The 25731-nt window shown below is 37.8% G+C and overlaps 4 protein-coding genes across 5 annotated transcripts; 3 read left to right on the top strand and 1 right to left on the bottom strand.

Moving 5' to 3' along the window:
* The first annotated feature begins 3195 nt into the window (after positions 1 to 3195).
* LOC110862719 (F-box only protein 6) lies at positions 3196 to 5109 on the top strand. Its single transcript, XM_022111933.2, has 5 exons — positions 3196 to 3413; positions 3522 to 3810; positions 3879 to 4074; positions 4149 to 4389; positions 4468 to 5109. The coding sequence occupies exons 2-5, from the start codon at positions 3535 to 3537 to the stop codon at positions 4805 to 4807; spliced, it is 1053 nt and encodes a 350-aa protein (XP_021967625.1). The 5' UTR covers positions 3196 to 3413; positions 3522 to 3534; the 3' UTR covers positions 4808 to 5109.
* Positions 5110 to 5240: 131 nt separating this feature from the next.
* Positions 5241 to 7373, top strand: LOC110862715 (phospholipid phosphatase 5). Its single transcript, XM_022111929.2, has 6 exons — positions 5241 to 5373; positions 5460 to 5654; positions 5740 to 5845; positions 5991 to 6138; positions 6226 to 6363; positions 6440 to 7373. The coding sequence occupies exons 2-6, from the start codon at positions 5575 to 5577 to the stop codon at positions 6805 to 6807; spliced, it is 840 nt and encodes a 279-aa protein (XP_021967621.1). The 5' UTR covers positions 5241 to 5373; positions 5460 to 5574; the 3' UTR covers positions 6808 to 7373.
* A 632-nt stretch (positions 7374 to 8005) lies between these two features.
* On the top strand, positions 8006 to 22436 carry LOC110862727 (poly [ADP-ribose] polymerase tankyrase). Of its 2 annotated transcripts, XM_022111943.2 has the most exons (27): positions 8007 to 8563; positions 8664 to 8954; positions 11022 to 11762; positions 12922 to 13813; positions 13910 to 13989; positions 14111 to 14218; positions 14290 to 14745; positions 14813 to 15049; positions 15127 to 15361; positions 15524 to 15664; positions 16167 to 16232; positions 16458 to 16511; positions 16626 to 16658; positions 16745 to 16774; positions 16850 to 17001; positions 17080 to 17298; positions 17388 to 17439; positions 17523 to 17606; positions 17844 to 17868; positions 17942 to 18003; positions 18078 to 18128; positions 18195 to 18517; positions 18586 to 19068; positions 19303 to 19474; positions 19553 to 19792; positions 21277 to 21347; positions 21617 to 22436. In XM_022111943.2, the coding sequence occupies exons 4-27, from the start codon at positions 13096 to 13098 to the stop codon at positions 21698 to 21700; spliced, it is 4176 nt and encodes a 1391-aa protein (XP_021967635.1). In that variant the 5' UTR covers positions 8007 to 8563; positions 8664 to 8954; positions 11022 to 11762; positions 12922 to 13095; the 3' UTR covers positions 21701 to 22436. The 2 variants fall into 2 exon arrangements, with proteins under 2 accessions (XP_035701715.1, XP_021967635.1); XM_035845822.1 differs by lacking the exon at positions 16458 to 16511 and having other exon boundaries at positions 8006 to 8563.
* LOC110862729 (MFS-type transporter SLC18B1) lies at positions 22225 to 25623 on the bottom strand. Its single transcript, XM_022111947.2, has 11 exons — positions 24752 to 25623; positions 24452 to 24686; positions 24280 to 24375; positions 24148 to 24221; positions 23920 to 24073; positions 23778 to 23846; positions 23415 to 23714; positions 23153 to 23352; positions 22996 to 23091; positions 22762 to 22930; positions 22225 to 22693 (listed from the first exon to the last, which is right to left on the bottom strand). The coding sequence occupies exons 1-11, from the start codon at positions 25222 to 25224 to the stop codon at positions 22451 to 22453; spliced, it is 2109 nt and encodes a 702-aa protein (XP_021967639.1). The 5' UTR covers positions 25225 to 25623; the 3' UTR covers positions 22225 to 22450.
* Between the last annotated feature and the right edge of the window lie 108 nt (positions 25624 to 25731).

Consider the following 25731-nt stretch of genomic DNA (forward strand, 5'->3'; position numbering starts at 1 on the left):
TACTGGGTTTTCACTCTCATGAATGTATGTAATTCCATCCATGTTTAAACAGGATTTCAATCAGATCGGAACAGAATGCATATTATTTAGGCAACTACATGAATGTCGCACATTTTATTTGACACAAGTACACAATGCTCGTGTTACATAAACCGAAAATTCTATCGAGTCGATTCGATTTATCCTTTTTTCAGCATTTTTATTTTTTGTGCAATTACGACACTTCAAATTATGCATTGGTTTTTCACTAATACTTTCACTAATCAAGAGGACAACCCTTCACCGACAGAATCACCGATCTTGATGCCCTTTGGATATGTTGTAGTCCTAGGTGAGTCTAGCAAAAGTGAAGAAGGATTTCATTCAATGGCCCCATTTGCGCCCGCCACGAAGAGGAATCCCATGACAAAATGCTCGCATTAAAAAATTCGCCAAAAATCCATTTTTTATGATATTTTGACAATTGCGACCAGAGTAGCAGAGGCTAGGGGGACAAAGGTCACGATAAAGGAGGGGGTGTGGCCACGTCCTGTACTGAAAGTTTTTAATTGAGCAGCAATGTACAGGAAGAGGAACCCGAACCCGCAAAAGCTCACTGGAAAAATTAGTTATGCACAAGATTAATGTAATTTATAACTTAAGATTTATCGTGATAAAAAGGTCAAGATAATTTACGACTATCTGGGATCAAAAAAGTGCAAAAATTGTAAAAATATCATAAAAACCTATCAGTACAGCTTTGCTTAGCCCGAACCAGGATTGATTAGTAAACTCATGTTTGTCAGAATGTTGTACGATTTTTCACTAATTCTTGCATTAACTAGCGTAACTTGGTAGTATTGCTTGGCACCAAATACCACGAGCAGTGTGTTCGTATAAAAATTTCGAAATTCAACCGTCCTAAATTCTAATCTAAGTTATTTTTTGACTCCTCACTAAATTTTAGCTGAATATATAAACTCCTAGAAATCGGTATGGGCACCCTTAGTGCCCCTCTGGTTACTTTTTTTGTTCATCTTTGACTTCATATAATTTCATGAGAAGCCATTAAGTATCACCGTTCCGAATTTCAACTTTTTACGACAAGTTATGAAAATCGGTATGGGTCACCCCAACTGGTCCCGGCATGTGAAAATTTTACCAATTTCACTTCATATTCTTCCATTAGGGGCCATTAGCAGCCTCTATACCAAATTTCAGCTCGATTGGACGATTTTGAAAAATCGGTATTATGGGTCACCCCCTCGGCCAACTCAAGTTGAATAATTTTCCAATTTCAATTCATATTATTTCATTTGGAGCCATTAGCAACCTCTGTACCAAATTTCAGCTTTATACGACCATTCTGAAATTTTGGTGCATCAAACCCCACCCACTCCGATGACCCCCACCGGTCAACCACTTGACCGATTTGGCCCATCTTCGAACTCGTTTCCTAACTTTGTCCAATACACATGTGGTAAAAATTTCAAGTCAATCGGTCAACTCGTTCGAGAGCTATCGAAAGACAGACGGACAGACAGACAGACAGACAGACAGACAGACGGACATGACAATTACATACTTCTTCACGTTTGCTTGACTCACCTAATAGTACAACATATCCAAAGGGCATCGAAATCGGTGATTCTGTCGGTGAAGGGTTGACCTCCTAAGTATATCATGCTGATGTGTTCTTATTGAACCACACCCACCCATAATAATAATAATAATAGTTTATTCACATCACAATATGTAGTAATACATTTTAAAGAAGATCATTCATACCCTGTAGTTCAGGAAATACATGAATGTCTTAATTATAGTCATAAAATCATATCAAAAAATCAATTACATAAAAATTCATAAAACAAGTTTGTAGGAATACGCCTCCCCTCAGCCCATCCAAATTGAATGCTTTGTCACGAGGTTCGGTTTTCATGAGAAAAATATCGTCATAAGAATAGCCAGGGATGGGCAATCCCAGGATTACTTTAATCAGATTAAGTAATCAGATTACATTGAATGTAATCCGTAATCCAGTAATCCACGAAAAATTCACATTTTAAAGTAATCCGTAGTCCGTAATCCTAACTAGGTCTGGAAATGATGTGTAATCCGTAATCTCCAATTTTCGAGATTGGAAAATGTAATCAGATTACGGATTACTTTGTTGGATTACTTTGCACCTGTAAACGGGGTGACAGCTCCATCTTGCAACTTCTCCAGAGTTTGAGTCACTTGCTGAACTTGAGTGCTTAAACTACCGTCTGGATTAAGTGCAAAGTTTAGAGAATTTTGGAACAATGAGTAGGGGTTGATTTACTTCAACACATCTCTGTCAGCATCGTCACCTGCACAAGGTCTTGTTAGTTCTGCCATAAGATAATTTTGTCTGTTCTAAGAAACCAACTGTCGGATGAATCATTCAACGTTCGTTTTTTACACTAATCATCATCATGAAATATAAGTGTGACTCTATTCAGAATGAACTGTTCCAAATGAAATGTAGCAAAGGGGTGGAGCGAGACGGTCACACGGTCATGGCATGCCAAAACTATGTCTAGATTTTATTTTTAAAATCCCCGCCCAGAACTACGTATAAAACTATTAAAACATAAATACGACATTTTCGACGTTGGCGTCGTCGACACGGTCACGCGGTAATGCCACGTCAAAACTATGAAAATTTTTGTAATCCCTGTCCAAAACTATATCTAAAACGGCCAAAACAAAAAATTCGACACCTTTGATTCGTGGCATCATCACCTTGGGGCCATGACCTTATGACCTACAATTCCCATTTTCAAACTCATCCGTACTTCAAAAAATTAGAAACCCATTGGCGAAAACCGCATGATGAAATTCGAAATCGTTATAAAGTTATCGTGGTTAATTACAGACCGGCGGACAAAACATTTCCATTAAGGGATTTCGCTTCGCTTCACCTCTTAATACATAAATGTAGATTTTTGTAATCCACATAATAATCCGTAATCTGATTACTGTAATCCGTAATCCGTAATCCACATCATCAATTTATCCCAGTAATCCAACAAGTAATCCACATTATTTCAGAAATGACGTAATCCCAATCCAGTAATCCCATGATAATTTTGAAATTAATTAATCTGTAATCCGTAATCCATCGAAAGTGTTGGGATTGCCCATCCCTGAGAATAGGAATAGGAATGATTCATTCTCGAGTCTCATGTCTCACATTTTCCGGACGAACTGGAAGTGAAAACTGAAGGTTGAAGGTTGATAAATGTCATCCATCCGTACACACAATACAAACCAGATTAAACAGACAACAGAAAGGATTATAAACAATTATAATCTCTTGATCTGTATTATTTTTTGGTAAAAATTATTAATTCAAAACCGTACCGTCATTTACGATTAGAAAACTAGCCGGTTGCTCCGTATTTTTGGTAAGATTTGCAGTTCTTGTGTTAATAAATGTAAACCTCGATCACCGATCTACTTCTCCATATGATTGATTGTGACAATAGTGAATTGACGTCTTGCCTAATTTACAGACTGGTAGCGTTGATGGGGAATTTCATATCAGGGGGACGGACATCTCAAGACACAGTTGGTGGTGACGACCACCGCATTCCGAGGGAACATTGGCCTAACGTGGATGTCACTTGGGTAGATTTTCAAAAACGTAGAAAATCGCCCTATTACGTCGAAAACGATCAGGACGACGGTGACGACATGGGCCTCAATGGATTCCTCTTTCCTGGCGGATTTGTCATTCCTGACAGTGTGATTGAGCTTATCCTTGCTCTCGTAAGACCGGAAGATATCCTCCGTTGCAATTTGGTAAGGAATACACAAAATTGTTTATGGGAATATTATTGCTAAATTGTTTTTGTGTATTTTATTCAAAGGTTTGCAAAAACTGGAAGGATATCATCACACGCAAATCATACTGGAAGATTTGGTTTGATCGTAACAAATGGGATTGGAACATGATTCCACAACACATTAAAGATATGCCGCAAGCATGGATCGTGTTTCATGCTCAAGTTCGACATCACATTTTTACCAAAAATTATGTCGTCAATCATAGCGGAGTTGGAGATAGTACGTATAAGCGTAAATTTAGTATATTGTCGTAATTTAGACAGAACTAACAGTATGATTTCATTTTCTTCTAGACAGAAACGATTTCCGCAATTGGACAATCGATCGTAATGGAGGAGATCGCTGGAAATTGGAGACAAATCCGAAAGGATGTAACCCATTGTCACCGGATCCGTTTTTCGACAACAGTACTAGTGCGTGGGTCACATCATTTTCTCCTTGCTCGAAATGGACCTCGATTGATTTGTGGGAAATGGGATTAACGCCTCCAGTGATGATGACGTGTCTCCCATTCAGCCTCGTCTGTAGTCAAATGTACGACAACTGTCATCAGGATCTTGTAAAATGACCTGTTCTTTTAATTTTTGACTAATACATTCCAACAATTAACAGGTACACCGCTCGATTCGACTCTGGGGGAGTTTTTACCTGGACTCTTCGAACTCTGGACCGACAGGAAGAAATCATTCACGAATTTACCGAAGTTTACGAACTAAAACCGGAAATGGAATGGCAAACAGCGACTCATCCTTTTCCCTTTAAAGAAGAACACATTGACAACATAAGTGAATTGCGATCCCTCGTATTTGTCCATCAAGGAAAGGACGATCGATTTTGGAAGGGACATTATGGTATTAAATTTTCACGCTCGTGTGTAAAACTTCAATTGGATACTCCTTCTGCTCGAGATGGTGATGGAGTCGTTGAAGTGGTGGACAAATCAGAAAATTGAACACATACATTACATACATTTAACGCGTATGTATGTAGAAAAAGCTACCCCATTCATCTCGTCAGTATCACACTTATTTTTCCACGAAAAAGCTATAATTTTTTCGAGAGTAACTTATATTTTATGGCGCATAAATCCTTGTCTGAAAATTAACCGGTGTATGTATTTATACTACTATAAAATATTATATAATAATGTTACACATTTACATTTAAATTATACTGGTGCCATTATTGTAATTTAATTACTTACAATAATAAGATATTCAATAAATCATCGTTGAACATGTTCGTTATAAAAACTATCACTTAATTAAGCTATCATAATTAAAATCACACGACCAGAGATGTACCTTCTAACAAAGTAGCATGGCTCATCGTGTGAATGAAAATTATCATTTGCAAAAAATTTTTGCACGCAAAAAAGTATGCATGCATTTTCCAAATTCATGCGACGAATGCAAAGGCGGGTGAGCTACACGTCAATCTCGATTGAAAAAAGCTGCAGCTGCTGATTGGAACTTTGTGTACAATTGCTGAATTTTTAAAATTTCACTTCTGAGACTGGTTAGTAATATAATATTTATTCCTTTGTAATATTAATTAATTTTGCAATCTTGGCATTGTTTAATCGTTTCTTTTTCAACATTTAGGTAACTCGCGAGACAAGAGTGAAGAAAATTAAGAAAAAAAGAACAAAGTACAATTCATTTGCTCACCGCAGCTTTATTTTAAGTCGACACCCACACCCACCCTTCACCCTTTAACATGTCTTTCCTAAGTATCCACTTCCCACGGTGGGTGTGGTCGGAGGTCTGTTTCAGAATTTTTATATTCGTCATTTTTCTGTAAGTGAAATTCATTATGCTCGAACTTTATGGTTGTAGTGCAACATTTACACGTTTTGAATTTAAATTTATTATATTTTTTCAGAATTACCGAAGAATTATCACCTTATCATCGTGTTATACAACCGGAAGAGGCTTGGTTGTACAGATTTCCAAATAAAGTGTCTATTGTTCCTTCTCAATTGCTTTGGGTAAAAAATATGGTTTAACAATATATGCAAAATAACCACCTAGGTCATACACTTTCCATTTATCGTTTTTAAACCTCGTGGTTGGAAAAACTTGAAAGTATAAAAAGTTATGCTGTTATTATAATATTGTTTCGTTTTGTTACAGTTAATTCTTGTCATTGCCACCTTAACTGTGATAGCTGTAGTTTTTGCGTATAACAATGATCTCAATCTTGCCATTTGTGCTATTGGAGTTCCTACACTTGCACTTCCGTTAAATGGAATCATTACCAATATAATTAAAGTAACCGTCGGTAAGTTAAAGAAAGATGTCCGTTTGAATTTCTGTTATTAATCCATGTAAATTAAACCTGCATTTTAAATTTAAATTTATTTTGAAGGAAGACCACGACCTGATTATTTGGAAAGGTGCTATGGGCCTGAGTACTTAACTATAACAGAGTATACAAGACCCTGTATCGGAGCCGCAACCTTAGTTCTTGATGGAAGAAAAAGTTTTCCTAGCGGGCATTCGTCAAGTAATAAGAATAATTGTAATTTCGTGAATTTGAAGTTATAAATTACATTAATCTTGTGCATAACTAATTTTTCTAGTGAGCTTTTGCGGATTCGGGTTCCTCTTCCTGTACATTGCTGCTCAATTAAAAACTTTCAGTACAGGACGTGGCCACACCCCCTCTTTTATCTTAACGCTTATCACATTGCTAGCACCAACTCTGGTTGCAATCAGCCGTTTTGATGATTACCACCACCACTATCAAGACATTATTGTTGGTTCTCTCCTCGGTTTCTGCGTAGTTTACGCTATATATCGCCAATATTTCCCAAGCTTGGGTGACCCCACTTGCGACAAACCAGACGTTCCTTTTTCGGGGTATGAACAAGGTGCTGGAGAAGCTAGACTTTACGGACGGAGGACTTTGTCTTCACTAGAGAATCCGAATTGTATTAAAACCGTGTAACAGAAAAACATTTCAACTCTACAATAACACATGTCTCAGGATCAGGATAATTTTCAACTTTTAATGCAGGAAACCAAAGACTTTTGAAACTATAATGTCCGATTATTTTAATAATCCCAGAAACTAAAACAATGCAATTACACACAAGACTACACCCTACATATATTTACATGAATATTTTTAGTCATTGCCTAAGTTATAAACAAAATTAGTATTTTCATACTTCTGTATTTTATTATGTACACATCGATTTTACACTTCATTCCATAATAATCATTTCCAAAGTTTTAATAACCAATTTATTATTCTAATTTTATCGTATTATGCATTGTGATCCATGAAAAGAATGCAACACGAATTACAATCTCAATTACAAATTTACCCTGATTTATCTTATCATGCACGCACGCACAGTAATATTCAATTAATTTACTGTTACTAATTTTATCCTATTTAGAGCAGAATGCAGATCTGGATCGTGTAAATGTATGTATATGCATAGTAAAAAATAATAAAAATATTCACAAATGCACGGTGCATAATAAACACATACATAGAGAATGGTATGAACCGTGTCATTTTTATGATTATCATTTCACTGCATACCCTGCCTGCAGCAATTACCCCATTAATTTTCATTAAATTAAAGTGTTATAATGCAAAGTGTAACAAAGAGTAAAGTAAACTAATAGCCCATAAAACCAAACTCATGGCACGATGGCATCATTTTGTTGCACTGCATTCATTTATTTATGTAGAGCAAATTTGTATAGTTAACAACGCTGTTAAAAGTTAAATAATAACAATAAGAGCAAACCAATCCACTCCACCCCCAAGCTCGCCTTAGCCACACATTAAATCCTCCTCTTAACTTTAGCATTAAAAATATACACACATTTGCCAAAACCAAACCACCACCACCAACTTTTTGCATGCATATGCATACCGTTAGTTATAGGATTTTCGCTGTTATTCCTCACGAATAATACCCCGTGGCACGGATTGGATAAAATAAACCCATCCTGTCTTTATTTCATTTAGTAAATGCACCACAAATGGTTAAAGGATGGCCGTACTTACAGAAATGCATAGCGTTTAGCGACATAAGAAGAATGGTAAAATCAGGTTTGCATTTCGTGAGACTTTTGTCACCATTGCGTTCACGAAGCTCGTCGTCACTTCGTGCAGGGGAAGTTCTAAAGTTTCGAATTGTGAAGGAAAAGGACGGAAAATCTTCACATAAGAATTGGACGTGTTTTAAGAGCAAGTTTTTTAAGGGGAATCGTCATCTCTCGTGTTGTTTTGAGACGTGGTTATGCATTGTGTTCTGTTTAGTATATGTATTTTGTGTAATAAAGGGCGATACACTCCGTGCTTAAAGTTTGCTTTATAACAGCACCACGTTGTTGTTATAATGTGTAAAATAAGTACGGTGGTAGTTTTGTAGTCGAGAAGATCCTTTCTCGACTCTTCGTACTTATGCTTCTTCTGATCGTATAATATGGACGACGGGTTTGATTTTGGTTGCTTAGAATTGTCAGTAGCCTTCGGGCTATGGATAGAAAAGTTGTGGATTTTTTATCCTAAAAACAAATAAATGCTCAAAAAATTGGGAAAATAAAACGTCAAAATTTGTTTAGTTCAAGATTCACTGTGAATTTGGTTAGAACTGCTCTTTATCTTTATCTCAAGTAAAATAGAGTATACACAAAAGTACACATTTCTGTTTGGTGGCGTGGAAGTTTAACAATAAATTGTAAGTTTTCTGTTGATTTAAACTAACTCATTTTTATGAATTGCAATGCAGTTATTGAATTATATAATTGATTTTTGTTATCGATTTCTGACATTTTCAGAATCCTGGTTATGAACGAGCCATACTAATTCTTAATTTTTGCGATCGATAATTATCATATGGGAGAAGTCACAACTTGTGAATAGAAATTCGACTGGATACGTAAAGAAATTAATGTAACTGTTCTTCACGTATTGTTCGTTTCATCGTGTCGTGATGTGAAAACTTATAATGTAGTGTTTCATTATTTAATTATCATTACTGGCAATTAATTAATGAGGACGGAAATTCTGGAGCTGGACTGAGGACAATTATCCCATCAATTCCCATCTCATCATCTCTGCACTCTGTGGTATGTTTGTAAAGGTTTTTGACGTGAAATCCCCTCATTAATTAGTCATATTTGACGAGTAAATACGTAATTTCATTATTTGTCAAACTTGTCGTAACTGGCCACGTCGATCTACATAAATGGTGAATGGTGTGATATTTTGATGATGCCATAAATGTATCATCATCTAGTTCAAACAAAGTACCAATTGTCAGCCATTTGTTTTGTGCATTTGTGCATTTATATGTGTGTTGAACGGGGCTGGACATTATTGGCAGATCAGGTTTTGGTTCATATTAAAATGATTAATATGTAGGATCATTTAATGGCACTTATCATGCAAATGTTTTAATTGTCTAAATATTCAGTCATTTTTCTATATCATAAATGTTGAATTAACAGAATTTCACCCTTTTAACAAATTTTCTCTTAATTGATTATCTTATTTCGTTATTTAGAAAATTTTGACAAAAAGATTTCGCAATTCTTTTTTTTACACATTTTTGCACTTCCTTTTACCAGAATCGAAAACATGTACATACATTCAATTCAAACCTTATTAAATAATTACAAAACTAATCACGCAAAAGCATCACGACAACAATGGTGACATCATAAAATAACACTATTATTACACATTCGCCACTTCCACATTGTTATAATAATAATATTATAAAATTGTAATATCGTCATTTCATTGCATTATTATTATGCATGCACCACTCGCATCAGAAAATAAGCTTCTTCGACAATAAAGTGAAACCAAAATTCCCTTTCATTTCAAGTCACTCAAGAGAAGTCGTACTTATTATTGTATTCGAGGCACGTTATCTTTTTCGAAAAAACCAAAGCTAAAAGCTCTTCTTCATTCATGTATACTTTTATTTACTTGGCTTACTACCACATTGTTTCGTGAACACTGCGAATTGCGAGATGGTTTTGTTTATCACACTTCTCCCAAACTCGTACAAATACCACAAATTAAACTTCAACTTATGTATTTACCTTTCTTCTGAGGGGGTTTTCAGTTCTTTATTTTTCAAGTCAAGTCCCTAAAAAAGGACGATTCCTTCATCCATCCTATTGTGCAAGAATTTCTTGCCAAGAAATACGACTCAACGCTTCGTTGATCTCTGTCATTTGTAGTAGTTACATATTTGGCTATGGTTTAAAGATGGTGAGAAACTTTTAGTTTAATAGCACATCCGTGGTTAGTAATGTCTTGGATTTACATACATTTACAATCGTTTAATGATTTTATAATTTGCATAAAATCAGAAATACTTGAAAGTTACAGTAGCTTTTGAACGCAGTAGACCAAAAAGATGAAAAACTTTTGCTGCTTTTGAATAATTATTACTATTTACATATTAAAATACAACGTATGCACTTGAATCTAACCTTAACTTAAATGTGACTCTTTCCAAGTAAAAGTTCTTATAATTATGGTTTTATTTGTCGATGAATGACTAACAATACCTCTGAAATATTTATATTGAGCTTAATTTTGGAAAAATCTCTGCAAAAAATTCTCATTCTATTCTGGTCCTCGTAAATTTGCATTTGATATTTATTACCCCATTGTCATTATTAAATAAATAGTCACAACTTCGTCATCATCCACTATATTCATAAATCTAACCACAACAGGAAGTCAAGAACTTTGATTTGGTTCGCTGGTCTGATTCGTGGTCTTGTTTTGTTGATGGTGCATCTCCTTTTGTTTGATAATGCAAAAGACGCTGAGCTGCTTTCAAATGATTCGATGACAATCTACATAAGCACAATCTACACAGGGCTGGGCTGAAAAGGGATCAAGAAGACTGAATTAAAACTGAACTTTTTTTTTACAATTTGCACAGCAGTTTCTTGATTATATTTCATTTCATATAATTTCATCGACACAAAAAAGTTCCGTGTTCCGGAAATAGTTAAAAAATGAACCAACAATCTGTCACCGTTATGTTATCACCATTTTTTAATATCATTACTCTAGAAAGAATGGTTTGCATAATCTCTTTTTAGATCTGGGTTTGGTTCGTTGTCGAGACTCATTAAATAATAATTATGTCCAATTTTTTATTACAGCAGGAGGACCACGATATTATTGCCATATTGGATTGAAAACTGTCACAATCGCATCAAGTACTCATCTCTATTTACAATGTCGGTTTACAAGTACGACGAACAACACGGAATGAAAAGTGAAGCAGCTCTCTCAAAAAAAATCGACTCTTCATTAAACAAATATAAGTATTTTTAAAGAGTGGAGGACAATGAATGAATCACAAGAAAAAACAAGTTAATGCTCATACATACGTTATTTATTACAAAGGAAAGGAAAAAGAGAAGGGTTGTGATTTGAGTATTAGACGAATTCTTGGAGGAGGAGAGCTTTTGTCATTGTCATCTCTTCTGGCTGGACGGGATTGGACACCACGCAGCAACGGCACGGCACGGCACGCCAGAACAGATTTGGATGGAATGACTGACACATCAATTAATTAAAGAGGGGCCGACTAATGAGACTCTGACGCATATATGGAAAGAGGAAGCAAAAACTGAATAAAAGTTGACCAAGTTTAGCCCCACTCTGCTGTCCTGTGATAACAAAATCACTTTCAATTAAGGCCAAAAAGGAAGAGACGAGACCAAATCAAACAGAACCAGTTTACCAAAGAAGACGATTCTTCTTCTTGCCGAGGATAGTTTGTAATCCTGACAGATTTTGTATGGATATTAAAAATTTAATTCAGTTTGGAAACTTTTGCTCCTGGACTGGACAGAAAAAAAAGTGGCATAAGTTTTAAGCAGCTCATCTGATATTTGGTAAGTCGAAAATCTTTTGGTCAAGAAATGCAAAGTTTTTTCTTCAGTACAGCACAGATTGTAAAACTAGTCTCGATCATTGTCTCCTAAAATCTCAGCGCAACACCTTTAACTTAATTGCCTCCACCTCGTTAAAGCATATACTTAGGTACTTATCATAAAATCTTCGTGCCGTGTAACACAGCACATTTAGCTTGCTCATACTTAACAAAATCTGCTTATACACCCACATCTGGAAATTGTGTTAATGTCTTATTCTTTGTACCATGAAACGATCAAACCTGTGCACTTATCATTCATTTTATGCATTTTTTACTACTACTAACAAGCCAATCATCAAAGCATAAGAAGTTTAGTTGGTCAGTCAGTCAGTGACAGACATTTGTACAACAATTATGCTAAGCCCAGGTCAAGATTATTGAGATCAAATCAAAAGGAGAGAGATTAGAACACCCGGTGGCATGCATTTGCAAGTTGCAACAAAACAAGAAATTAATCACAATATCAAAGAACAAAACAATTGAACACAAGTTTAAGTATGCAGGAAAGAATCTTGCTTCACTGACTGATCCTCAGTCAATTGTCCACTCATACGAAGGAACGAACGAAAACGAACCATTATATTCATCATCATCGTTCAGTAATTTCACAAAACTTGAACTTGAAGCTAATTATCATTTCATTTTCTTTCGACTCGTTCATGAATTCCGTTCGTTAGTCAACCCATGTATTTGTAGTTAGTTGGCTACTAATGTTACAAGTTATTCGCACAGAGAAAGTGACCCTCGTCGTCTATTAATGGGCATTTTATTCCTGATTGGCAAAACTACATTTGTTGTTGTTGTCGTATATGTATTACGTTGGCATTGAATTTGCATCATGTATGTATACTAATCATAAATAATTTTTGACCATAGGCGATTTGGCTTCGATTGGATTAATAAAATGAATAACGACACATGTATGTGCATGTCTTTATTATTACGATAAGCAACTACTGGTTCCTTCCTGCCCAGTAGAGGTTATAGAAATACAGGAAAAGATGAGGGTCATGTACCGTGGTTTAACAATTGAGTCATGACCAATTTAGGAACTAATTTTTCAATGCGCAGTCCAATTTATCAGGAAAATTAACCACCATTTCTTTTTTTACTTACAGATAAAAATCTAACCGACGATGCCGCCGCAGCTTATTTCCAAATCGTAATGATATTACAACCGTCCTTGATTTAAAGGAAAATTCCAGAAAAATTCTCACCAATATTATTACAAATTCTTATTTTTTTCGTGATATAATAACTAACCAAGCAAAACAATTATTATCAAAACAAATATGTCGTCCAATAACTCGAGTCATCATCACCTCCTTGGGGACGGATGTTCCACTCCGACACCGACGCCTACTCCTCTCGGCGGCAGCGTGTCCTGTCCTTGCACCCCACTTTCTGGAGGAGGTGCCACGACGACGAATTCGCCTTCCACCAGTTCAATCGGTTCTCAAGCCTTCTGCTCTTGCAATTGTTCTCAGTGCTGTGTCAAGTCACAATCTCAATCCTGCTCAAATATAAACAATATTATGTCCTCCTCCAACTCGTCTTGTTCATGTTGCGGGGGAATGGGAGGACCTTCGAATAGCTGCAGTTGTATGTTACACGATTTCAATTCGTCTGGCCGAGGACTATCTTCGACTTCCACACTGACCACGTCCGCTTCCACGTCCTGTAGTAATCTGTCCTGCTTGAATTCCCTCATTCTCAACTCGCCGAACGGGTGTTCCCCTCATTTGCGTGAAGTGAGGGAAAGTTCCCCCGGAAGTGTGAGAAGTATGTGTAGCGTCGTGAGCAATTATGGTGGCGGTGGTGGCGTTGGTGGTAACTCGGGACCCGTGGGAGGAGGAGGAGGCACGTTAACAACGAAGGATCAACTCAGGCAATTATTCGAGGCATGCAAGGGCGGTGATGCTGCAAAAGTGCAGCAGTTAGCGAATCGAAGTAACGTCTCGGCCAGAGATACGAACGGAAGGAAAAGCACAGCGTTACATTTTGCTGCTGGTAATAGGAAAAACATGTTGAATAATTTGCGGGGATTTTTTTTAAAGGATGCCATAATAATTGAGGTAATAATGTTGTGGTTTCTTTGGTTTACAGGCTACGGTAGAAAAGACATTGTGGAGTATCTTTTGAATTTGGGGGCTCAAATTAATAGCCAAGACGAGGGTGGGCTGCAGGTGTGTATTATTGTATTTTTACTATTTCGCAAATTTATGTATCACGTAGCTTTAAAGTGTTTTTCCTTTTTGAAAGTGTTAACTCATTGTTCATTTGTGTGCAAATTTTGTATTTTAACAGCCGCTGCATAACGCGTGTTCTTTCGGACATACTGAAGTCGTGCGTCTACTTTTATCAAGAGGTGCGGACCCGAATGCGAAAGATCATTGGTCTTATACTGGACTGCATGTAAGAACACGGAATAAAAATATGCAGAATATATACAAACATGTACATTTTATAATTTCTATGATAATTAGGAAGCTGCAGCTAAAGGAAAAATTGACGTGTGCATCGCCTTGCTACAAAACGGTGGCGATCCGTCGATTAGAAATTCTGAGGGTAAAACGGCATATGACGTCGCGGATCCTGGTTCTACGCAAGCCGTCTTCACAGGAGAGTACATGAAACATCAGCTTCTTGAAGCAGCCCGGTCTGGAAATGAAGAACGTTTAATGCAGTACTTGACACCCTTGAATTGCAATATTGCTGCATCTGATGGGCGCAAATCTACGTGCTTGCATCTCGCGGCTGGTTACAACCGTTTAAAAATAGTCCAAATCTTAATCTCGATGGGGGCAGATGCTCACTCACGGGACAAAGGAGGGCTCACTCCGCTTCACAACTCATCCAGCTACGGTCACTTTGAAGTCTGTGAATTGCTTATAAGTCATGGTGCAAATGTCAACGCGGTTGATCTGTGGCAATTTTCTGCTGTGAGTGACTCAAAAATCTATTTTTTAAATGATGCGTTTAGCAGTTTTAACGTTTCTCTCTTTTCAGTTACACGAAGCTGCTCAAAAATCTCGCGTCGACGTGTGTTCACTTCTCCTTTGTCACGGAGCTGACCCCACACTTCTCAATTGCCACGGAAAATCAGCCATCGATTTAGCCGGGTCACGCCAACTGCAAGAGAAATTGACCTTTGAGTATCGAGGTCATTCGCTACTGCAGTGTTCCAGACTAGGAGACGTCTCCCGCATAAAGAAACATTCCGATCAACTCGTGCAACAATTTCAAGTAGGAATATATTAATTTATAATAATTATTTATGATAATTCAGTTATTATAATGTATTTAAATTGACCAAATTTCAGCATCCATTTACGTTAGAGAATGGACTTCATGTCGCACTCACTAGTTGGCCGCAAACCCAGTTAAAAAAGACGGTGGACATACTGATCAAGAAGGGTGTTGAAATTAACGGGAAAACAAAGGACGGATCAAACTGTCTGCATTTGGTGGCGGACCGTCCAGACATGTGCGATACGATGGAGACTCTTTTGAAATCCGGAGCCCTGGTCAACGCAACGGACGGAAACGGTGAAACTCGTAAGTATTCATTTTTCATGATAAATATGTAGCATGTCACTTTGCATGTGTACATTTTAATTCATTTAATCCTGTATAATTGATTCTCATTCAATTCAATTCACTGATTTGGGTCATATCTATCACGCTAATATAATTTATCGTCTCTTTATCTCATTCCAGCACTGCATCGCTGTGCCAGATCAGAGAACACGCAAGGATGTAAGCTCCTTTTGAGTTTCGGTGCTGATATTAACATTGTATCGCATCAAGGATACACTGCTGCCCAGTTATCGTCTTCAAATCTGGTTAAAATTATTCAAGGTAATACAAACCAAACCAAACCACATACAGAATCTTGACATGTTTGCAAGTCAATTCTGCACAAGAAGATAAATAGAATTCCATCCATGTACGTAGAGCTGAGCAGTTTAGGGTATGATGGATGAAATTGCAACATTCTATATTTGCATTCTGTGAACAGAGAGGTGGGTGACATATTGTCGCCATATCTGCAGCGCAAATTCTTTAGATTTTCTTCAATACATTCTAAACTTTTGAACGAGATAGATTTGTTAAATCTTGTGTAATTTTGAAATTCAAAATGCAAACTGCTCGAGGAGGAACGCTTCAGTGTGGGTGTTTCTGTTTCTTCCCAAATTTTAGTACGATACGAATATGTATCTCATCCACACTTGTGTAACACATTAAATAGTTTTACATATCTTCTAAATCGATACAAATTTAATTACTAATCATCATCATAAACTGTTGCAGACACATAGATATGAATATTTACCAATTTTAATATCTCTTATTTCCACAGAACCTCCCGTGGTCGACCTTGAGCGTCAATTATTGGAAGCTTCACGCACTGGTGATCTCGATACAGGTAATGTTGGAAGCGTTTATCGGGTGCAAAATATTAATAGTTGTCAGACTCAAGTTAATATGTTCTGGATATTAAAGTATTTATTTATCGATAAAAAATACACTAGTTCATAAAATATGCGTTTTAAATTTAAACGTATGTATGGTACATCTTAAAATACAATTTTCTCATGGCAACCTCTGCAGAGCCCGACCCAAGATTTATTGTATTTATTTATTTTTGCAGTCATTAAAATACTCACTCAACGTCCAGACATTGTAAATTGCCGTGATGTTGTAGGTTAGAAAATCTATTTATAAGCAATAATTTGTGGCGTGGTGGTCTGATTTGTATTCAGTGTAAACATAACAGACAAACAATAGTTAATAATTGAATTATTGTTCTCTTGAATAGGAAGGAACTCTACACCACTACATTTTGCCAGTGGTACGTTTAATAATCATGCTAAACTGTAGAGGAATAGTGATGATGTGGCTCTAATTTATATTTTGCACCTCTGTTTTTGTACATAGGTTACAATCGGGTTGCTGTTGTTGAATATTGTAAGTACTAAAGACTTCTGCATATATTATTGAATACATTATTTATTAATAGTTCACATAATTAATTTATCACAGTGCTCCAAAGAGGTGCAGATTTTTCGAGCAAAGATAAGGGATATCTAGTTCCGCTCCATAATGCAGCTAGCTACGGGCATTTCGAAGTCACGGAACTGCTCGTGTCTGCGGGGGCCAATGTTAACGCCGTTGATTTGTGGAAATTTTCACCAGTGAGTTGTTCAAACCAGTCAAACTTTAGTTGTTTTTGTGGAATTTGTCGTTATTATTTTCTTGAAATGTTATCCCAGTTGCATGAAGCCGTTGCGAAAGGAAAGTACGAAATAGTCAAATTTTTATTGAAGCATGGTGCTGATCCGACCAAGAAAAATCGAGATTCCATGCTGCCGATTGATCTTTGTAAAGATGAAGACATTGCTGACCTACTCGTGGGAAATTCTGCGCTGTTAGAGGCCGCAAAGAAAGGAAATTTGGCAAAAGTAAAGAAATTGCTGACTCCGGAGAATGTGGTAAGTATTTTATTGGCATGAAAAATGCTGAGCAAGATTATCGCACGTACATAAAATAACGATTTTTATAATTTCAATTTTATTTTCAGACATGTCGAGACACACATGGCAGAAATTCTACGTGTTTGCATCTAGCCTCAGGTAATTAATAATAAAGATCTAGTTTTGGACCTCGAATAAGCTTAACTAATCAATTAATTGCTGGTTTCTTGTGTTACGTAAAGGATACAACAATCTAGAAGTTGCCGAGTATCTCTTGGAGAAAGCTGCCCAATGGAATATTGAAATTGTAAACAGAACTGATAGAGGTGGGATTAAAATTGATATTTAAACGTTAAGACGCGATCCCCGATGGCACGCTGATCCCGTTTAATTCAATACTGGATTCAGTGACTAATTTAGCTAGGGGAATATAAAGTTATGGGGATATCGAGCAGGTGCTGTACAAATATTCAATTTGTGGCACCTTTTATTTTTATTTCCACATTTTAATTGAAAAATAATCAAACCATTTATTTAATCGTTTTATGCTCTCATAATTACAGGAGGACTGATTAGTTTACATAATGCGTAAGTTCATCAATTACTAATTTATATTAAAATATCCTGGATAAAGTCTATAATCTTTTACTATTTTTAACAGATCCTCCTACGGTCACTTGGACATTGCGGCACTATTAATAAAGTACAACGGGCATGTTAATGGTATGCAAATGATACTATTCTAAATACATAATTTTGTAAATATATATAATTTGTGGAAACTTACTTTCTGACAGCAACCGATAAATGGTTATTTACCCCGCTGCATGAATCCGCCCAGAAATCTCGTAAGATTTTCAGAATTGTTTCGTACCATAAAGAGCTCCATTAATCAACATCTCATAAATTTTTAGGAACCCATCTTTGTGCTTTACTTCTTGCTCACGGTGCTGACCCATTTTCAAAAAATCAAGAAGGTCATACTCCAATCGATCTCGCTGTCGCCGAAGATGTCCGTTCCCTCTTAAACGACGCTATGACCACATCCAAGGAGCTCCCCGTCACTCTGAAAATTCCTGGAGGCGGAGGTGTCAAGTCGCCATCCATCATTCACTATCCCGTCGCCAATAACTCTACCGCTTCAATAGCGACAGCCACCAGTCCCAATGGAAGCACGTCCTCCTCCTCAAACATTGCCGAGACTGAAATCCCAGTCGCTAATGAAACTGTGATAATGGTAATGGCTGAATTTATTAGAGATTTTAAAAGAGTAAATGAAGTTTAACTAACTCTAAAATTCTGCAGCCCTCTGGAAATCCATTCTTAATTCCAATCCGATCTCTCCTCTCGTCCGGTGGGGGTGACGGGGAAGCAGAACCAGGGGGTTCGTCAGCATCATCATCATCCTTCATTTCCGCAGCAGTAATTGCGGCAGAAGCAGAACTGAAGAAGGAAAAGATGAAAGCTGTCGTCAACCTTTTAGCATCTCTAACACTGGATCATCTCAAGGACACATTTGAAAGGGAACAAATCAGTTTGGAAATACTGGCTGAAATGACGCACGAAGATTTGAAGGGAATCGGTGTCGTTGCTTACGGACATCGCCACCTTCTGCTAAAAGGCGTGGACAAGATCCGGGCTAGCATGGGAGGAGGCACGATGCTGATCGAATTGCCGAGAGATGATCGCGAATACTTGGCCGTGGAGGATGAAATGCAAGGAACGATCCGATCACACCGAGATAACGGGCAGGCTGGAGGAATTTTTACAAAGTACAACATTATCAAGGTGCGTATTATAACTTATAAATACTACATCATTCTCAATCCCCGATGGCACGCTGGTCTATTCGGTTTTCTATGCCAGATTCAGTGACTAATTTAGCTAGGGGAATATTAAATGTAATACTAGTGACACGAGCAGGAGCTTCAGTATGCATACTGAAAAACCTTAAGATGTTCACGACACGAGTTTGGATATTTTTATGTACAGATTTTATAAATTTCTTTCATTCCATTCCAGATTCAAAAAGTAAGAAACCCAAGATTGTGGGAACGCTACATTCACCGAAGGAATGAAATTGCAGAGGACAACGGAAGAGAGGGTTCCAATGAACGAATGTTATTCCACGGGAGCCCCTTCATCCCGGCAATTGTACACAAAGGATTCGATGAACGACATGCGTATATTGGAGGTGCGTTATTATTATGAACCTGTTGCGTTAAATTTCGAGTCTTTTTCTGACCATTGTTTCAATGTCATTTATGTAAAGGCATGTTCGGAGCTGGGATCTATTTTGCGGAGCACTCCTCCAAAAGCAATCAATATGTCCACGGGATCGGGGGTGGCACCGGCTGTCCGGCCCACAAAGATAGATCGTGCTACACTTGTCATCGCCAACTCCTCCTGTGTCGTGTGGTGCTAGGAAAATCATTCCTGCAATTCTCCGCCATGAAAATGGCCCATGCTCCTCCTGGACACCATTCCGTCGTTGGGCGTCCGTTAGAGACAGGTAAGAAATATTTGTGAATTGTTTATTATACATCATGTGCATTTATTAACGGATATAAAAAAACACCATTAGTTAAATAAAAAACTTTATTTATTATTATTCTTCTCCTTCACCGGGTCTCAACGTCACCCATGACCTTCCTCTTCGTCGAAGCTACCACACCCGCCCCTTTCTTACTCTCCCTCAATTTGGTCACGAAGGGACGGAATTCCTTGACGGGGAAGGTGATGAGAAATCCGTCGTGGTACTCCTTCCTTTCACCGACAATGTTCCGACGCATCCACCCCAACCTTAACCCGTCGTTGATTTGACCTTCCTCGAGGCCACTCTTGACCCCCTGCGTTACTTCGGTCTTCACGTTGAGATAGGTCCAGTTCATTCTGGTGGTGGATAGCACTGTTCCGTTGTTTGCTTTTGCCAAGTACTAAAACACCCAGTTTAGTTAGTTTGAATTGCATAATAATAACAGCAGGGTTCTTACTGTGAAAACCGACTCCCATCGGAGAACTTTTGATTCTCCAGTCCCACCTGGACCTTTCTTCATCAGAAATTCCTGTATGACATTAATCACAATTGATTATTTGTGAAACATGGTTAGAAACAAGTATAAAACTTACAAAGAGAAACCCACACTAGACGGGATTTCCTTCCTTATCCGATTCCATTAACATTTTGCCTGGGGAGGAGATGCTGTTCCCGTCATGGTTAGTCTCTTGGTGACTATTACAACCCCCAGGATTACGACAGCTCCCCACATAGATAAATCCCATCATCCCCGGCGTTTTCTCATATTTCTTCAAAAATCGTCCCAGTCCGATCGTTTTGGCTTCATGGGGGAGGACGAGGATGACATTTCCCCAATAATCAGTGTTGACTGCTTCTCGTTCTGTCCTTATCACACCCCTCATATTCTCCTCAACGCTGTTGACAAACCCGGGCTGGTTCAGAGGTCCTTCAAATATAGGGACGACTTTGGAAACTTTGATCAAACCAGAGAACTCTTTTTTCGACCTACGTAGTCTTCTGCTTTCCCTTTCCTTCTCGGCCCTTGATATCCGTCTGTTTAAAAAGATCAGATTAATTACTAATATTTATAGTGCCGTGTGCATAGATGACGAGGGTTTGCTTATTGCAGAATAGTGAAAGCAAGTTTATTGCAGGTATACAAATTAGCCAAACTCACTTTTTCTCAGTCCCATTGTGATTTCTGCTATTGTGATTATAGAAAGCATCCACATTAGCACATAGTGCACCACAAGTAGGACAAGTCACATTTTTCACAATTCTTGACCTGTGTCCAATAGGTCTTGGGGTTATCGGAAGAAAGGGTGTGGTGACAGGTTTACTTTGGACGGGAGCCATATTTAATATTTAATTAGGTTGACTTGAATTGACTATTACAATTTACTATTTACTGTTTGCAATGACTGAGAAAGTGGACTGCTGGGAGCACACACCGGCTTGAAATGTTTTATTGATTCTAGGTTTGGGGCACACCAAACCTTCCGCTGGTGGTTTGACGTATCCTGAATATGTCGTTTATCGAGGGGAACAGGTGAGTTCTTTTTTCTATCAGCATTTTTTCTGTCATCCCCGATGGCACGCTGATCCAGTTTAATTCGATACTGGATTCAGTGACTAATTTAGCTAGGGGAATATTAATTAAGTTTTGGGAATGTCGAGCAGGTGCTGTACAATTTTTAATTTGTGGCACCTTTTATTTTAATTTCCACATTTTAGTTGTAAAATACATAAAATAATATTTATCCTGCTTTTCATTTCCGAAAGAAATATTTTTATTACAATTTTTTTTTCTTCTTTCAGGCGTATCCCGAGTATCTGGTCAGCTACCAAATCGTCAAACCCGAAGCTGGCGAAGAAGCTTCTCCGCTACTCAAAGTTGTATAGTTCAACATTTTGATGTCATTCTATGAATCGTGACACCGTGATTGTTTTTTTTAGATAATCCGTATTACCCATTGTTCTAATAATATATAATTGTGTGACTGATATTTGCATATATTGCACTCGAATCGTTTAACTATTGAACTAATTATTATGTTATTAATAATATTTTAGGTTGTGAAAAGTCTGTAACAAAAGTGATATCTTGATAATCACTTATCACTAATTTATTTTTTGAACAATCAATTATTATTATCAAGTTTTGCAAATAATTCGTCCCGAATTTTTTGCACTTCTTTCAATCGAACTTACACAATCATGAAAAATTCTCAATTTTGATTTTATATTTTTGTATGTATACGAAATTTATTGTCAATCAATCCGACAACGGCGACGCGTCTTCCCTCCATGCAAAAGGAAGCCAAATTTTTTGATTCTAAATCAAATCGTCTGTTTCTCTGACTCACATCAAGATTTTTGCACAAATTATCATGATAATTATTATTACTCGATGTTATTAGCAAAAATGATATCAACTTTGTCATTTATATGCGTGTCTATTTAAAAAAATCAACAAAAACTCTGTACAATTTTATCTATGTATACTATGCTATTTACTTGTGTATACTCGTCTTCTTATATTTAGACTAGATTCCATGCAGTTGCACATTCGTCGTTTGTACCTAGTTCGAAAAAAGCTCTTGATGCTTGCCAAAAATAAAGAAAGTTACGAAAAGTATTTCAAGTCCTTGTCTAAACGGCGCCATAACTTGGTCCAACGTTATCATTGTAAGTTCCATTGTGTCTTCTTTGAGCGGATTTGCTAGTTCCTGGAACAGGCGAATTGTTACCAGGTCTCCCACTAGATAAGGATGCAACCAATTTTGACGTTGATTGTTGACGATTATACTGTTGAGAGGACAAAAGCGGAGAATTTTCGTCTTCGTCTTCATTCCACTCGTTGATGGAGCATGTCGAAAGGAAGACTAGGATGGCCTGCAAAGAATTAAATGAGAGCCACAATTTTTCTCGCTTATTTTCTATTAAATAGATTAAAGAATTACCACGAATAATTGCAACCCCAAAATAGAAAACGTTCCCATTCTGAAGCCAACAATGTCATACAGCAGTCCAGAACACGTCGCACCGGTAAATGCGCCCAACGCAAACATTGAAGTCCACACACCAGAGACTAAACTGTACGTTTGTATATCGTCGGGAAGACCAGTCTTGCTATTATTTTTATAAATCAAACTTCAACGTTCATTTTTTAAGAAAATTCACAGAATAAACATTACATGGCTTCTTGCAACGACTGAATAAACGCTGAGACAAGGACTGCCCCAAGTCCGACGCCCTGAATGGCTTGACCCACAATTACGCCCCACAGGGACCTAGAAAATGACTCCACATGTCAATTAATCTTAAACAACTTATCTACAATTTCACACTCACGGTTGAAGTGGAACATATGGAATCGGTCCAATTAATCCGAATCCAACAAACATTAAGAGGCATCCTAAAATGCTCACGAGTTTTAAACGATTCGGGGCACGGTCACAAATCCACCCCCAAATTGGCGATGATATGGCGTACACGCCACCGTTTACGATGAAAATTGCACCCGTCGCAAGCGGTGATGGTGATAAGTTGTTCTGAAATGTGGACATATTAACAACCAAGTTTTAACTACATTTCTCATAAATTAACAACATACTATTCGGATGAAGGGTTCCAGCGTGGCGTTCAGATAACTTATGCTCGCTGATGCGGAAAATATGCTGAACGCGGCCAGAGCGATGGCAGGGACCGTGAAAAGAGAAAACATTTGGAAACCTCCGGAAGAAACGGAGGCCATTCGCTCCCTATTTTCCAAGCGGGGTGTTGACGACCGCGATGACGATGTCGACGACAATTCCCTCTGGTTCTTGGTGCCGGGGAGGGCGAAAGTCGTGAACAATGCGGCAAGCAGTAGGAGTCCCCCCACCGAAACGAAAGGAAGCGTGTAACCCCCAATCTACAAAAAAACATGAAATCGTTCACCAGTGTTGACGTGAAGTAATTGGATTTAGTTATCCACCTGGTATAAAAACCCTCCGGCTAGTGGACCAATTATTAATCCAAGACCGTAAAATGACTCCATCGCTGCCTGTTAAATTTAAAATAATTGTTATCATCTCAATTAACTTAACATTTAACTTGAGCAAAGTTCGTATCCTTACAAAAGTCGTGGCTACACCCAAATTGCCCCCACATTCGCGCAGTATGATAATGAACGACGCCGTAATAAAGGCAGCTTCCCCCAACGCTTCTATTACCCGGATGCCTATTGACAACCCAACAAATAGCGTTCGATCGTCGACTTTGTCCAAAAATCTGATGAAGTAGTTGACAAAATTGAAAATGAAATTACTCGGTTTCTTCATGGTAAATGTGGTATTAAAACGTACCCAAATCCAATTGCGGAGAGTGATGTCACAAATATACCCAAATTGAAGACAAGTTTTGGTCCTATTGCATTAATCTAGACACACACGACACAGTTTAAGTTTTGAAATCATTCAGCAAATATATTTACATACCTTTGATCCATAAATTGGAGATATTATAAAAACGACAAGTTCAAATATGCCAAAAACGAGACCGAATTCTGTTGCGGTAGCTCCTTTCTTTTCTGCCTGAAAAGAATGAAATCCAGAAGCATATAAAATGTGTACATAGATAAATCATGCGAGTATCTACATAATTAACAACCTCCAACGGATAGAACGGAGCTTGGAGTGAGATAACCATTGCAGAAAAAATTTCGACAAATCCGAACACTGCGAACGTGACCCATTGTCGCTTTGTAAGTGGGACGGAATGCTCATCATCCGTGGCGAAGAGTCGAATCTCTGTATAACTGGCGGCCGGACTGTGATTGAAATGGTTGCTCTTATCGCTTAGTCTACTTTCCAGTTCCAGGGACGGACTTCGGTCCAGCTGTGACCTTAAAATTGGCATAAAACTATTAATTGCTTCCGTACTTATCCAATACTAAAGTAGAAAACCAACCTCGAGCCCGAGGAGCCCCCCATGTAGCCAGGTTTTCCTTGTGGCAAACATTCTCGTCCCCCATTTTTACTATTGGTTCCATTCGTATTATTCAAATTTTCATTTGATGCACTCGGTATCGTTGGAAGGTCCGTGTTTTGAGGATTTCCACGTTTCCAACGCTCTACATCCACCGAAGTTACGGACGTCGAGTCGCTGTCCGAACCCCCAAGAACGAATGAAGGATGCTGCCTCTGCTGATCTTGGGATTCGAGATATCTTTTTGCTACCGCTTTGTCCTCCGAATCACTCACAATCGTGTCGTTGTCACTCGCGTCTTTTTCGCCCTGCTCACGATGTGAGGAATTTGAAGTCGTCTCAACTGTTTTTGCTGCTGGTGAAGTCTCATCCGCCCCACTTTTTGGTAACGAGTTTGTCGAAGAATCTTTAGAAAGTGGAATGTCTGTGAAGGATTCGGGATGATCAGAGTCCATGGTTCACACTGATTTTATTCAAACTGCATAAACCTCAGCTCAGAATTATTAGACCACCAATTCCGTGATATCTTTAACTCACATGCCACTTTTAAATACGTTGTGGAAACTAACTTCTTAATCACGTGTATAATACTAAATTATGACACACATATTGGTAAATATTTACGCATTCTGTCCGGTTATCTTTATCAGGTGAGGATTGATAATTGCTTATCGCAGACAGAGTGAGTGAAATGTAGTAGCAACACCGGTACCACTGCACCATATGAAAACTGATCGCATGACTCTTTAATTTATTTATTAACTTGTGGTTCCATTCTAATGTAATGTAATTATATAACAGCCCCAAGTTTATTGGTCTGGCGCTTGATGGGGATTTAAACCGTGTTTTAGTTGTGACGAATTGTTGTGCACGGTTTGTACATTACAGAGCTAAAAAGTAGGAATGAGAGAAATGATATACTTCCACCGGAAATTAGCTGACACCTCAAACTGGTTGTCCAA

This window comes from Folsomia candida, unplaced genomic scaffold (genome assembly GCF_002217175.1).
Source record: "Folsomia candida strain VU population unplaced genomic scaffold, ASM221717v1 Fcan01_Sc066, whole genome shotgun sequence".
Taxonomy (NCBI): domain Eukaryota; kingdom Metazoa; phylum Arthropoda; class Collembola; order Entomobryomorpha; family Isotomidae; genus Folsomia; species Folsomia candida.